General features: G+C 40.0%; 1 protein-coding gene across 2 annotated transcripts; it reads left to right on the top strand.

The window, feature by feature from the left end:
* The first annotated feature begins 3,749 nt into the window (after positions 1-3,749).
* Positions 3,750-14,969, top strand: dbndd1 (dysbindin domain containing 1). 2 transcript variants are annotated; one of them, XM_084094666.1, is made up of 4 exons: positions 3,750-4,003; positions 6,968-7,114; positions 8,126-8,263; positions 12,603-14,969. In XM_084094666.1, exons 1-4 carry the CDS (start codon positions 3,973-3,975, stop codon positions 12,773-12,775), a joined length of 489 nt encoding a protein of 162 aa, XP_083950792.1. In that variant the 5' UTR covers positions 3,750-3,972; the 3' UTR covers positions 12,776-14,969. The 2 variants fall into 2 exon arrangements, with proteins under 2 accessions (XP_083950792.1, XP_083950791.1); XM_084094665.1 differs by having other exon boundaries at positions 12,591-14,969.
* Positions 14,970-15,389: the final 420 nt, after the last annotated feature.

Here is a 15,389-nt window from a genome sequence, read left to right as displayed (position 1 = left end):
TGGAACTGTTTTTCACGAATATGCACGTATGCTCCATCCATTGGAACAGTTTTTCACGAATATGCACGTATGCTCCACCCATAGAACAGTTTTTCATGAATATGCACGTATGCTCCATCCATTGGAACAGTTTTTCACGAATATGCACGTATGCTCCACCCATTGGAACAGTTTTTCATGAATATGCACGTATGCTCCACCCATAGAACAGTTTTTCACGAATATGCACGTATGCTCCACCCATAGAAGTTTTTCACGAATATGCACGTATGCTCCACCCATAGAACAGTTTTTCATTAATATGCACGTATGCTCCACCCATAGAACAGTTTTTCACGAATATGCACGTATGCTCCACCGAATATGCACGTATGCTCCACCCATAGAACAGTTTTTCATGAATATGCACGTATGCTCCATCCATTGGAACAGTTTTTCACGAATATGCACGTATGCTCCACCCATAGAACAGTTTTTCACGAATATGCACGCATGCTCCACCCATAGAACAGTTTGTCATGTATATGCACGTATGCTCCACCCATAGAACAGTTTTTCATGAATATGCAGGCATGCTCCATCCATTGGAACAGTTTTTCATGAATATGCACGTATGCTCCACCCATAGAACAGTTTTTCATTAATATGCACGTATGCTCCACCCATAGAACAGTTTTTCACGAATATGCACGTATGCTCCATCCATTGGAACAGTTTTTCACGAATATGCACGTATGCTCCACCCATAGAACATTTTTTCACGAATATGCACGTATGCTCCACCCATAGAACAGTTTTTCACGAATATGCACGTATGCTCCACCCATAGAACAGTTTTTCACGAATATGCACGTATGCTCCGCCCATTGGAACAGTTTTTTCATGAATATGCATGTATGCTCCACCCATTGGAACAGTTTTTCACAGGAACTGAATATTAAACTACACTGGAAGCCAGACACATTCAAGTTGCAAATGACTGCACCTGCTCTGGTTGATTTAGGAAGCATATGATTTGCATCATGTGCAGCATCTGAATGGCCTTTTATTTGTATTTTTTGGCACAGCTTGAAAGTCACCATGAAATAAAAATAGGCCATTCTTTATTTGTGGAATATTGCTGTGTTTATTCTAAATGATTTATTGGTGCACATCATTATTGTGTTAAATACATGTTCCCAGTAATCTTGAATCAGAGTAACTCCCTCTTGCAGCATCTCTTCTCTTCTCTGATGACGAGGGTGGGGCAACCTGTCAATCACATGAGATCATCCAATCAATTCTCCACAGACAAATCAAGCCACGCCCACATTTGTTCTCTTTCCAGAAGTGTTTCACTCGAATATATGACACAATAGAGAAGGAACGACGAGCACAACTTCTATTGCATGCTGACTTTAACCAATAACATAGCATTTAACTTAACCAGCATTAGCACTGGTACAAAGCACTGCTACTTGAAGCGCTTAAATTAACCATCAACCAGTCATTTGATATTCATGCAATTCTTCTGTTGATGATGGAAGATGATGATATCCAGGATTTTCTTCTTGTTGTAACTTAAACACACAACAATAAGTTGAGAGAGCATCACAAAACCTCATTTCAATTCAACAAGACAACAGAATTTAAATTCCTAGCAATATTGTGCAATAACAGAAGACTTTTTGGAAGGACATGGTCATGAAAGGAAAGTTTCTCAAGCAAGAACATTTTCAAATAAAAGAAAAGTGTTGCAAACAAACTTTGTTTTGAGGCAAAAAAATAAAACAGTTTCTCTGACATGTCAATTTCTGATAGACAGTCATTTTCTCATTGATACATATATCACTATGAAATATGTCATAGTACAGAAGTTAAATGGCTTGTGAATTCTGTTTCATGTTGACTTGAAAAGATTTGAATGGATTATGGTTAACATAGAGTACTTGGCTTTAATGAGAGTACAGGCTATTAATGGCAACAATGTGCTTTTTGAGGGAATCATGATGACCATTCTGGATCAGCAGATGGAAGATCTGCTCAGCTGTGGATCTGCTGACGTTAATCCAAGTTGGCACCACATACCTGTGAGGATCAGCCTTGGCATTCCTTAAAAACAAGCACAGTAACACGATGTCCCAAAACTGAGATCTGTCTCAATCAACTAACATTAATTCTGTTTAAAACGGATATCTTAGCCACAGTAAGTCCAACACTGACCATCACATTCATTAGAATGTATCCATTTATTTGTGTATGAATGTGTTCAATCATTAAATATCAGTTAGTCATCCAGCTTTGAAACATAAGCCTGTAAAATGCAAGTATGTGTATGATAACGTGTATAGCTATGTTAGCTCAAAGTTTTTGCATTGTCCCATTCTGAAATGTGTCGAGCACAAGCACACGTTGCATTCTCAGCATTGCCACAAGGGGGCGATTTTTGGCGTAAACCGTCTTTAATTGGTTCTTTTCTTTGGAAGACGAGAATTATTTTACTAGAGCCACCATACTGGCCGTTGCAATCTCTCCTATTTACCGTAATGCCAGTAGTCCATCCATCGTCTCAGATATAGCCTAGTTTCTGATCTTGCCGATCTTCAATAAAACGTTTTCAGTTAGTAGGGATATATTAAAGCTGATGATAAATAATGGATTATTTCCTTCAGCCGAGATGCTTCAGATGTGCACTGTTCAACAAGATGGGCTTGAAATAAGATTGGAATCACTTCAAAAAAGGAAAATACAGTTATGCGCTGTCATATAGGCTACAAAAAATATAACGAGAACATTATAATTGTGTGTTTGGGACATGGCTTTTAATGGTGAAACCTTTGTTTTTGTAATCATGCTCAAAATTACAAAAAAAATTGGATTTAGATTTATCGGCCAATATATATCAGTTATCGTCTTTCAAATATAAAGAATTATCGGTTATCGGTATCGGCCCAAATTTTCATATCGGTGCATCCCTAGCAATTAGTATGTAAAAAAAGTGTTTTTTGCATGTTTGGGCTGAGTTTTCGCAGCATTGACACGATTTTCGAGCGCTTCGAAACAGTGAATCATTTTGCGAAGAAATTGGTTCGATTGATTCAAAGCTTGGAAAAGCTTAGTTTCTTGAATCACTAAGTGGAACGCATCATAGACGCAAGTCTATGTTTATAGCGCTAGCTTCCTGAATTACGGCACAGACATTTGAAAGTAACTTTATCGCCCCCTTGAGTACTGGAGTTGTTACTACCTGACTGAACTTTAATGGGACCGTGTATGGTATGGTATGTATGGGACCAACTTTAATGGGACTAAGCATCTGTATTTTTCTGGTCTTCAATTACTACGACTATTAGCCAATGGCTGTTCAATGCATAAAATCTAAAAAAAAAATATAAAAAAAATAAATAAATAAATAAAAAAAAAATATATATATATATATATATTGAATGAACATAAACAAATTATATTCATCTAAACTCAAACATTCCTCTTTTTTTCCTCACTTCATCTTATTTCCAAGCCTGTTCTGGATCAGTACACCTCTGCCTCTCTACACTCTTAAAAAATGCTGGGTTGTTTTAACCCAATTTTGGGTTAAATATGGACAAACTCAAACATTGGGTTAAAAATGTAATAAAAAAAAATGTAACCCAATGGCTGGCCCAAAATTGGGTTAAAACAACCCAGCATTTTTTTAGAGTGTATGTAAACCCTTTTTATTGTCTATGGGCGCACCCTTCCCTCGCTCTCTTCCCCGTTTTGGTGTGTCATGCAGTTGTGTAGTGGCTGACTGCGTTTCTCTAGCGGGACTGTTCATGTGTCAGTGTTGTGCGCGCTGCAGTGACAATAGGAGTGAATGTGTGACTGTGCATGTAGGGGTGGGGAAAAGAGAGAGAGAGAGAGAGAGAGAGAGTGTGCACGAGACAAGAGGCGCTCCCTCTAATCCTGGCTGCGACGCCAAACAGCATTGCACCGGCTGCTACAATAGACTTAATGGAGGCTCAGGCAGACTCTAGTGCTGCAGGTAAGAGCAAACATTTCTTCAGACGCATCTAAACACACACACACCCATTGCATTCAATAGCCCGCTGTACGAGCCGCCACCATGTCCTTTATTCTCCAGCGCTCAGACAAAGCAGGCAGTCAGAGAAGCCGGTAGTGCTTGGCATTCATGCACATGGGAAAAGGCACAGCAACTTGGATGCATGTAGGGTGGAGGCTTATGAATTATAGCAATACGATTACTATAGCTCAAATGCGAGTAAACGTGAAAGGTCATGAGCGAGAGGGATTTTTGGATGCACATTTTTTTTGAGAATTTGACATTGAGTTGCATCTTTGCAGCGGCTACTTTGAGACAATGGGACTTGGGTACCACTGGGTGATGTTAAAAATATAGCTCATTTCAGTGTGTATGGTTTAGATGGAGAGCCTTTTGGAATTAACCAATGTATAGCAATCCCTGCACCAATATTTGCATGGCACGCACGCACAGAAAGAGAAGCAGCCAGCGGGATCTGTGTGTGTGTGTGTGGGCTAATGAGAGGTGTGTGAGGGAGGGATGACCCGCAGACTGCGGAGAACAGGCGCAGCTGGAAAACAACCTATACCATCACATAATAGATTCTTCACATGTGGGATGTTATGGGACTGATAAAAAAAGTTTATGTACAGAGAAATTGGATGAATCTGTTAAATATGGTTGGATGTAATCTTTTTCTGCTCACGTCTTCTCACAAAGTCAAGGCCTGTCAATTTAATGTTAATGTAGTGTGATTATTTTTGTATTTATTTTTTCACATTAAATAATGTGAAATAACTAACACAATTAGTCATGCATTCTGACCTGTATGTAAATGTCTTGATGTAGTTTCCCGCTTGGCCCTGGTGTTCTGCGAGTCCACAGTCAGCTCAGCCCCGGCTGCTACTACAGGAAAAGAGCCTCGCGAACCCACACAAAATGCCACAGGCGGAATACAAGAACACATGCTTTGTATTTCTGTTTATCTTAAATACCCTCATATGCCGTATTAAAGGTTCCTAATTTTGTTTTGGAGACTCCAACAATAGGTTTACATGCATCCAAGGTCAAAAAACACTATACATGGCAGAATCAACTCTTTTCTCAGTGTCTTAAACGGTTCGTTTGAAGATTCAGTCTCTCTAAACCCCGCCTTTCTAAGAGACTGCTCTGCTCTGATTGGTCAGATGAACCCAGTCTGTTGATTGGTCAGAAACCAAACGCTCATTATCATATCTGAATCTCAGCTCTTGACACACACGAACAGTAACGATGGCGTGGGTTTTACCGTATCAATCTCATCAAAGTGGATTTGCTTTGTCAGCAGAAAACAGAGTCTTCTCCACATGAACAACACGAACCAAACTCTTCCAGTCTCAGATACACTACAGTGTTTGAGGGCGGAGCTAAGAGACGCTGTTCAGCCAATCACGACCATAGACTGACATTATGCAAATTAGTTATAAACCTACGCAGTTCAGCAGGAAGTGAGACGGGAATTACTGACGACTCGTTTCAGCAGTTCAGAAAAAGCATATTAGGGGAACTTTAAATATTTCTATCTACGTAATGTATTGAGATATAGTCAGTTTTAGGGTAAGTTCTATATATATATATATATATATATATATATATATATATATATATATATATTAAATGAAATGGTATTAAGAACAAAAAAATATTTAGCGTAAAATGTTTGTGTTCCAAAAAAACAGAGGTAGATCCAGTCGTCCACTTGTTTTCGTGTCCCATGTGTGTAATTGAACTGCTTTCAACCGTCTAAAATGCTTGTCTGCTTTGACTGCTGCCGCCAGAAATCAATAGATGGCTGGAAGCTCTTCAAACAGTCAGTGAAACACAAGCATCTTCTGTTTCACTGCTTTGGCAACCGCTGGCAAACCCCATTAGAGAACGGGACACGAGGAACACCCTAGCGACCGCATAGCAATGCTCCGGCAACTAATGTGCTTACAAGTACCCAGAACCCCCTGCAACTGCATCGCAACGACCTGGTTACCACCCAGAACACACTAATGTTGTGCAATGGGCAAAAAATACACATTATAAATTACCATATATTATAAAGCAGAATCCAGTCCAGTCCTCTGATTGGTCAATAGCTGTGTTTTATTCCCGATAAAACAACAGTTCTATATATCACTACACAACACCCCTAGCAACCACTCTTAGCAACGCAAACATATATTCTCATTGATATTATTCATTGAAGCTTATAGACGTTATGCGCCAGAGAAACAAGCGCGCAGCATCTTTAGAATATTGTCTTTGAACTTCCGGTTTTGCGGTCGCTCTGTATATTTCTATGGCATCGCTGTCGAAACTAATTAGCTTGTGAAGTAGATTTACTTATTGTAGAGTTAACGAAAGTTATCACGTGCATAATGTTTAAAGCAGATGTCTTAACATATGTCAGTAGACCTGAAAGATTTTAAAACAGGCAGTTCATTCATAAACATGTAAGATTGCTGTAATACAAACCGGAAGACAAAAGACAACGAGCGCAGCGCTGAAAAGGGGCGGGGCTACAGAAGGTCTATAGAGTAGAGTATAAAGAGATCGAGTAAGTGAGTGTACCTGCATTTATAGTAGACATAGCATTTTCCTCCAGGTCAGTCTTATATTCGTAATAAAAAAATCTGTTTGAATGTTCCCATACACGCTAGTCATTTGTCAGTCGCGTTTTGCTTCTCCGTGATCACAATTTTCAATCCTTTCAATATAAAAGTCTTCTCTACTGACTGACTCACTCATCTTTGTCGCCATCTAATGGTGAAATAATGTAACTTCTGTTGCTGTTCATGGTTAGGGACTATTTTTTCCAGCGGAAGGAAGGCTTTTAGTGATTTTACTTCATGAAAGTTGCACTGATACATATTATTTGGCTTTAATATTTTTATTGTGTGGTAACCGTTTTATAATCTATGTTCTATGATTTCTTTGTAGAGCCACTTAGAGACCGAGAGTTCCAGAAGCTTCTGAAGTCCTCCAGCTCTGCCAGTCTCACCAGCGAGGCATCCCACAATGCCTCAGGAGAGCATGTTGGCACCCCGGCCCATCATGGCAGCCAGGTGCTGATCACAGAGAAACGACGTGAGTGAAACTGTCCAGGACACGTCTGGGTCATATTCTACCCCTAATCGAAAGAATTAGGATTAAGACCATTAAGATTGTTTTCTATCACATCATTTTCACTACAATAGACCTTAACATTGACCTAGATTAATAAATGGTTTAAAAATTGTCTCCATGTAATTTATTTTGGGGGAGAAATATAAGCCAGACACATTTACATTCACCCAATAATAGAGCTGCACGATTCTGGAAAAATTAAGTTCAAATTATCACAATTTGTTTTGTTTGTTGTTTCAAACAGAGATCACAATCCTCCACGATTCTATACAAACGACTAAACAAAATAACCTAATTTACTAGAGGTTCGCACAAAATGTTAATTGCTGCAGTCTGTTTAAAATGTTTAATTAATCTGAATTATTTTCAAAATCATGAATGATTCAATGACTCACTCATAAATACTTCACGTGTTTCATTACTGAATGAATCAGCGTTTTTGAACGAATCTCTTGAATGAATGATTCAATGACAAAAACATTTCTTTTTAACAGTCACTTGTCGCCACCTACTGGTGTAACGATGTAATGATTTAACCGCTGAAGCGTCAAGTTACTTTCTAAAGGTGATTTGCTCTGTTTTGATCACTACCGTAGACATCAGTGTTTATATCTGAACTATAAACTTTTCTCCCAGTTCTTCTGTGATAATTTGAAATATTGTAAGACAGAAATAATGATTCTGTGATGTTGAAGCTGTTTCATATCTATTCATGACAACGGCTCTCTCTGGATCAGAACACAGATCTGAGTGTTTCTAGTGGGGATTTTATCAAAGGTTTAATAGACAGAGCCAAATCATAGTCATTTAGTAATGAGATTGCGTGAGTGTTTGAATCGAGATCACAGTCTTTTGACGATTAATCGCGCAGCTCTATCCAGTAGTGCACACGTCTGAGCGAAGAACGATACAGTGTGATTGCTCTGAACCAGTGGTCTGGCCTCAGTGTCGATGTCTTGTGCCCGATCTCAGAGCCTCTCAGCAGTGTGTCGTCTCTGGAGGTGCACTTCGACCTCCTGGACCTGACGGAGCTCACAGACATGTCCGACCAGGAGCTCGGGGAGGTGTTCGCCGACTCGGACGAGGAGAACCACACTGAGTCCCCTGCCAGTGAGTCAACTTACAGATCTTTATTTACCACATCAGATTTGAAGTTAAATAACTATTTAGCGCAATCATTCCAGTCCTCAGAAGATAAATAGAGTGATGCAGGGATGACACAAACCCGGAGGTTCGCATCACACAAGTCTCGATCAGCCAGAGCTTCAGACTGACGGCAGAAGGTCTGGACTCCATCGCAGCTTTCATTGGCCAAGGACCGATCTCCTAAATTACATTTAAATGTTTTATCCTTGAAAAAAATTCTGTCATGCCTTCAAAATGTCTTGAATGTAACTCGACACCCTTGCCACATTTAGTATACGCGGTTCTATGAATATGCAAATGAGCCCCGCCTCCACTCACTCGTTGACGATCACACGTTGATCTGATTGGTTACAAGGTAGTTTGTGAAACACCAGCGATTTCAAAGCGTGTTTTTGAGACTGTCTTTGGTTCACTGCAGTTTTAAGCAGAAAATACTCAGCAATGCTGTCGACTTATGAATTGACTTATTCATATTAAAAGCACCACATAAACAACATTAAAAACTTGATTTTCACCACAGGGGGACTTATAAAAGATAATCTTCACATATAAACACAACGTTTATGATATTTGAAGCCTTAATACAATTGCCAGAAGTAAAAAGCTAAAGTTAGACTATAAATTAACTATACCATTATTTAAACGATGTGTCATTTCTGATCTTTGGTATTTCAATCTTTATTTAAAATCTACAAGTTAGAAGAGTTTGCCAGAGAGCAAGTATAATCACACTAGTGTTGCCTTTTCAGTGTGACGACGTTTAATGTCCACAACAATAGTCCCATTCAGCCTCTTGTTAACAACAGAGTGGGGTTTTACTGGTGTATTTTATTTCATACAACAAAATTTGAAAATCTCTTGAGCTTGTGTTAAGCACAGACCTTATTTCAGGCATTTAACCAAAAACCCTTTAAAAAAATCCATTGACTTTGGGACAAGGGAACCGGATGTGCAAAAATACTAGCTAGTTTCTGTGTTTTAGGACTCATTCTGGCAGCACTATTGTGTCCGACACAATGTTCACTGTGTAGCAAGACAAAGAAAACATAAGATAACGTTTTGAGAAGAGAATGTTGAATGGTTGGTGACTTGTACAGTCGGTTCCATGGATTTCTACACTGAGAACATTATTATTTGATTACGTTCTGAGCTGAAGTGCACAAATGTGTACATATTAAATATTTAAACTATGAGGCAATGTCAGTGCATCCTCAACTCTGAGCAATATAAGCATTACTTTAAATTACCTTACATTTTCTCCAAGTTATGTGAATAACATTTGTCTTGGCCCAATTTGGCGGTGCTTAAAATGGACGCTGAGAGGTGCTCACGATGACAGCGAATAAACCAAAGGTCATCTAATGTTTTTACTTTTGGTTGTTAGTAGGTATTCTGAATTAACTGTTATTTACAACTATATAGAGTGGTGCAGGTCATAACTTCGTAGGCCAAGATGCATTTTAGCACTTCCGGTTCCATCGTCCTGAAGTCAATGGGTTTTTGGTTAAATGGCTGAAATAAGGTCTGTGGTGAACACAAGCTCAAGACACTTCCACGCTTTATTCTATGCCATAAAATACATCAGTGATTTTGAAAAAAAGAGGTTGGACTACAGAGTCTGTCGAGGAGATTAAACGTCATCACACCGAACAGGTAAAAGTCAGTCCGCTTTTACAGCATCCTTATGCTTATAATTGTGCTCCTATACACTATACTAACTCAAGAATTCTGGGAAAATGTTTTTAGATAAAAACTGAAAGAGTTGTTGGGAGCTTAGTGATGGTGACATTGAATTTGTGGGACTGTGGTGTAGTTCGTTTATAGCCTACCTTTCGCTTTTTACTTCTGGCAAAATTCATAAAACGAGTCTTCATCTGTGACGATAATCTTGATGGACAAAATGTGTAAGTATCATAAACTTTAGTTGATCACAGAGCTTGTTCTTAGAGATAATCCAAAAGCCTTTGGAAAAATCCTGTTGGGTTTTTCTCGAGGGAACCAGCGTGATGCGAACTGCCGATTGGCCTACAAACTGACGTCAAACCTGCATCACTCTACTCAGAACTGAGCTTTAAAGGCACAATATGTAACTTTTTTGCTTTAAAAATAGCACAAATCACTATATCTATGTTATATATTTTTTTTAGTTGTGTACTTACATTATCCCGACTGTTTCCAACAACTTTCAAACCAGGAGAAATTTGTAATTTAATTCGAAGACATGTCCCGTTTCTTTATTTCCGTTTTTTCGCCGCCAATGCCGTCATATCCGTGTTGTCCCTGGTTTACGCTCGTGCTGCCATGGCAACCAGAGCTATGAACCAGAGCCCTCTGATAGTAACCAAGGCGACTGACGCGGACAACTTTGTAGTTCGCAATGTCTATCTGCACGCTGTTGTTGTTTCGTTCAAACATTATGGACCATGGCAAGCAGACTTTGGATAAAAAAAGGAGAACTAAAACGAGAATCAATATCAGCGCGGTGTTTTCGAGATGCCGAGAGCTCCCATAGACAGTATATAAACGAGAGCTCCACGTCCGAGACTTCGACCGCTCCTACATGTACTTTATTAAACAGGTGAGCACATTTACATAAAACTAATCAATGTTATATAGTTCAACAATGATAAAATGTTAGAATATGATCTGTATGTTATTCTAATGTTGATCTAGTTTACTGCTAGTCTCATACAGACAAACTAACACATAACGTCGTTACATTTCAACACATTTAAATGCAGTTTAGTGTGCTAGTGTAATGTTAGACCAAGTGAAACAGCGCTGCGTTACCTCACAAGTTTAATTGGTCTAATAAACTGACCTGTGAGTAATTCTGCGTGTAGTTCGGTAGAATGAAATGTCCATATTCCTTTTATATCTGCAGGACTCGCGTCGCGTGTGGAGCTGATAGCTGTCTCTTAGCAATCCAGACCTGCTTCATATCACATATCACGTCTTGATAAAAACATTGAGGTATTCAGTCATCCATAAACATTATTAGATCAGTCGGCTTGACGTTGACGACGAGATCCATAATTCTTAGCAAAGGTTGCGTCATCAAACTACGCCTTTGTTATTGTAAAGAGGTTAGCGACACCTAGTGGAGAAAAATGCCATACTGTGCCTTTAACTGAACACCAACAGTGTCTGTCGCTCATGTTGCCTCAGATTACCAGCTCTCATTGAAAATGGTTGCTTTGCTACTGCAAATCCCTTTCTGTGAGAAATAAAACAGATATGAATCATATGAACTCTATTCCAAAACCTAGTGAACTGCTTTGCATTCTAGGAAGCAATCAGGGACGTCATTAGTGACTGGTTTAAAGATCTCTCTGTGACTGACCACTCACACCGCTACTCTTGACACCATTGTCAACAGGTCAAACTGTTTCAATTATGCCATTAACCTTTCGAGTTGTACACAACAAGACAAAATACATTTCATTAAATTAAAATTAAAATGTCATGTATGCCCTTTCCCTAAAACCAGGCGTGTTCAATCCTGCTACTGGAGGGTCAACGTCCTGCAAAGTTCAGCTCCAACCTGTCCTGAACAGACTTACTTGGACGTTTCTAGTGATCCTCAATACCTTGACTAACTGGTTCAGGTATTTAATTGGGGTTGGAATTAAACTGGACAGTGGTCTTCCAGGAAAGGGTGCCTAAAACCACCCACTAATAGCTAACCCTGCTCAACACACCTGCCTGTAGAAATCTCAAGAAATCCTGAACACCTTGATTAGCTGGTTCAGGTGTGTTTGCTTAGGGTTGGGATTAAACTCTGCAGGATGGTAGCTCTACAGAAGCAGGGTTGCTTCCACTGTACTAATGCTTTTCCTATGGAAGTCAAATCAGTGCAAACACACAAACAAATCAAGAGGTGGATTGAAATTCTTGTGTAAAGTACTTAAATATTAGGCCAAAAAAAGGCAACTTCTAAACCAGAGGTTCCCAATCTTGTTGCTGGAGATCAACCTTACAGCAAAGTTCAGCTCCAACCCTGATTAAACACATTTCAACCAGCTAATTAAGATCTTCAGAAGCACTTGATAATTACAGACAGGTGTGTTGATTGAAAGTAAACTCTGCGGGTAGTTAGATCTCCATGAACAGGATTGAGCACCCTTGTTCTCAACCTTCCTGCCAACCTGTTCATGAAGAGTCTTCGTGTTATATGATCCCTTAAAATCCCCACCTAGGCAGGCATTACACTAGGTTTTGGAACAGAACGATAGCCTTATCATTGTTGTGACCGGCTATGAAGTTGTTTTTCATTGGTTGGTTTTGTAAGTTCGCCCCACAGATCGCCATCAGCCGCCATTACCAAGATTTCCCCACAGCGGTTACGTCCGCTCGCCCTCCTGGACCCGCGGGGGGAAAGGGGATCAGCAGCCGAGAGATCGAAAGCACCACAGCGACTCCGAGAACACAGAGCCAATGCTGAAGATAGAGCGCTCTCAATCCCAGCAGCCTTGAGCCAGGGCCGGCTACAGGGGCTTGGGGAGAAACTAAGCCCTTGTCTGGAGAGGGGAGGTTCCTTGCCAAACAAGGAGACGGGGAACCTTAGGGATCAAAGGACATGGTGATCCCACTTAAAGATAATGCAAATCCCTTCGTCCATTATGGGCGAGAAGACAGCTCCGATTAGCTGGGATAAGTGTAGACTCTTCCTCGAGATGGAACAGACTTCATCCAACCAGGATTTTGGGACGCCTCTTTGGGACCTAGTCACTTTCAGTCTTCTCCATGTGACTACTGCATATGGAGAACTTGAAGCAAGATGTAGCATTATGGACCACACCATGAATTCAAGGAGCAACTGAGGAATTGCACAGTGATTTGACTCTTCAAGGAACTGTTTAAGGACCAGAGCAATGTGTTGAGGCAGCAACTGTGACGAGCCTACGGAGAAGTTCAGGACATGCCTGTGTGAAGGGACAAAAGTGTCCTTCGAGGAGATTCTGCATGAAAACGGGAGACCCAGAAACAAAGTGAATACAACATTTCATGCCTAAAGGTCATTGCACACCGAGTCCGAAATTCTCGTACGAAACTTTTGCACGTTAAAAAAATAAGACCTCACGGTGTGTCAATCACGTTTACACACTGCCTCCGAAACTTTCGTCTGTCATAAAAACATGTGGATCGGGTTCAATTTTTGGCGTTTTTCGCATCCGTAGCAAGCATTTTGAGAGGTGTTTTGACAATTCAGAGCCACCGTACAAGCGAACGCTAAAATCCAGAACTGTTCAGGATCAATGATGGAAATTGGTGATCTTGTTTTTAATATGTAGCTCCAGTATCGTGAGCAAAGCATCAAACTGAGCCGCTGACATCCTGAAGTGAACTTTCAATCGCTCGGGATTATCCCGCAGCGAACTCTCCTTCCTCTCTAAGAAATCTCAGGATTGGATGGACCCAATATTTCCTCTTTGTTCCCTGTTTAAGAAGAGAGAGGACAACAAAATCACCCTCACTGCTTGAAGACTCCATTTTGTATTGTATTGCGATTTTTTATTTTATTTTTTTCGCTACGGATTAATTCATACGCATCGGACTCAGTGTGCAAGGTTTCTGTGCGTGACGATTTTTTAGGATGACAAATACGAAAAAATGCATAAGAAAATTTCAGACTCTGTGTGCAAGGACCTCAAGGCCTAAAACATGCCCTACGCAAGTACATGAACACAGACACTTCGAGCTACGTCAGCTCAATTCATGCAAAATTCGGTTTCAAAATTTGTCAAAACGCAGATGATATTGCAGCACAATTATGTGTAGCATCCTCAACATTGTCGCAAGGCGGTGTGGGGTGGGTTTTTAGCAGTAACCAAGTGTCCAGTATTTTATGCCCAATAGGGAGCAGTGAACACGGCTTAGGTGAACTGGAGCGCAGCTCAGCTCATGCAGCATAAGAGAGGCATACAAAATGGCAGTGTTTCCCAACCCTGTCGCTGGAGCCACACCCACAGTACAGATTTCCAAACTCTTCCCAAACACACACACACCTAATTCAAGATCATTAGTACACTCCAAATGAATAGGTCAGAAGTACGACCTCATCCGAAAGGTTGAGAATCATGGTGCTGCAGTTTAGGAGAATAATGTTGAACATGTTTGACCAACTTTGTGAAGGTAACCATCTCCCGATTGAGTAACAAGAACACACATTATGTACAACAGAACCACACAAGAATTCAGTTAGCATACTTGCGTAGATTGTGTTTCTGGCCTAACTTATTGAGTATAGCAATGGCAAAAGTTGCATTAGAATGGATGTAAGGGTGAATAATCTTTCAGCAATATGTTTTTTAACTGCTCTGTATCATTAAATGTCATTTATTAACAATTTAACAAAGACATCATGTGCGATCACCGGTGCACAACAAGAAAGTGTGTCTTAAAATATACCTGATTCACGTATAATCCTTAAAGAGAAGAAAGCTATCGGGTGGGCGGTTCAAATACAAATCCTAAAGAATAAAAGTTTGTTGTGCAAAACAAATCTGCACTGTATATGTTACCAGGGTATTACAGGGTTCAATGATGTCAAGCATGATCTGTACACAGGGTCACATCGGAGAAGAAATGTATTAACTACCAGAATCATTAACAATCAAATCAAAGAGGGCAAAAATATAACGGGAATAAATGTGAAAAATGTCAATGATCAGGCTGTTTTTCCTCCCTTTCTTTCCCCGATATACTTTACTGTATCTATTACTGTACAAAGCAAGTCTTGTGACACGACAACCTGCCAATTAGCTCTAAATAGAGGCATTGTGGTACAATTTACTTGAACAGACATGATAGCAGGATTCAGAAGGCTTCACGTGATCTGCAGTTTAAGAGGTTCAGTGTTCGGTCTAAAGAACGGTGCTTTTGCCAAGCCTTTCATGAAGAAGATCCACAAACTTACACTGGGCTTTTATTCTCTTTAACAACCACAAATAATAGTACGATTTGTAGCTCACATCATCATAGATAGCACCGATTCTGGATGTTTCTTGGCTAAATCTCACCCATCTAAAACGGGAGTGTCCCTGATGAACAGAACGTGATAAATCATCTAGCTTTGCCCTACTTCTGC

The sequence above is a fragment of the Abramis brama genome (assembly GCF_963993115.1).
Source record: "Abramis brama genome assembly, chromosome: 20".
Lineage (NCBI taxonomy): Eukaryota > Metazoa > Chordata > Actinopteri > Cypriniformes > Leuciscidae > Abramis > Abramis brama.
This window is presented reverse-complemented; position numbering and strand designations above follow the sequence as displayed.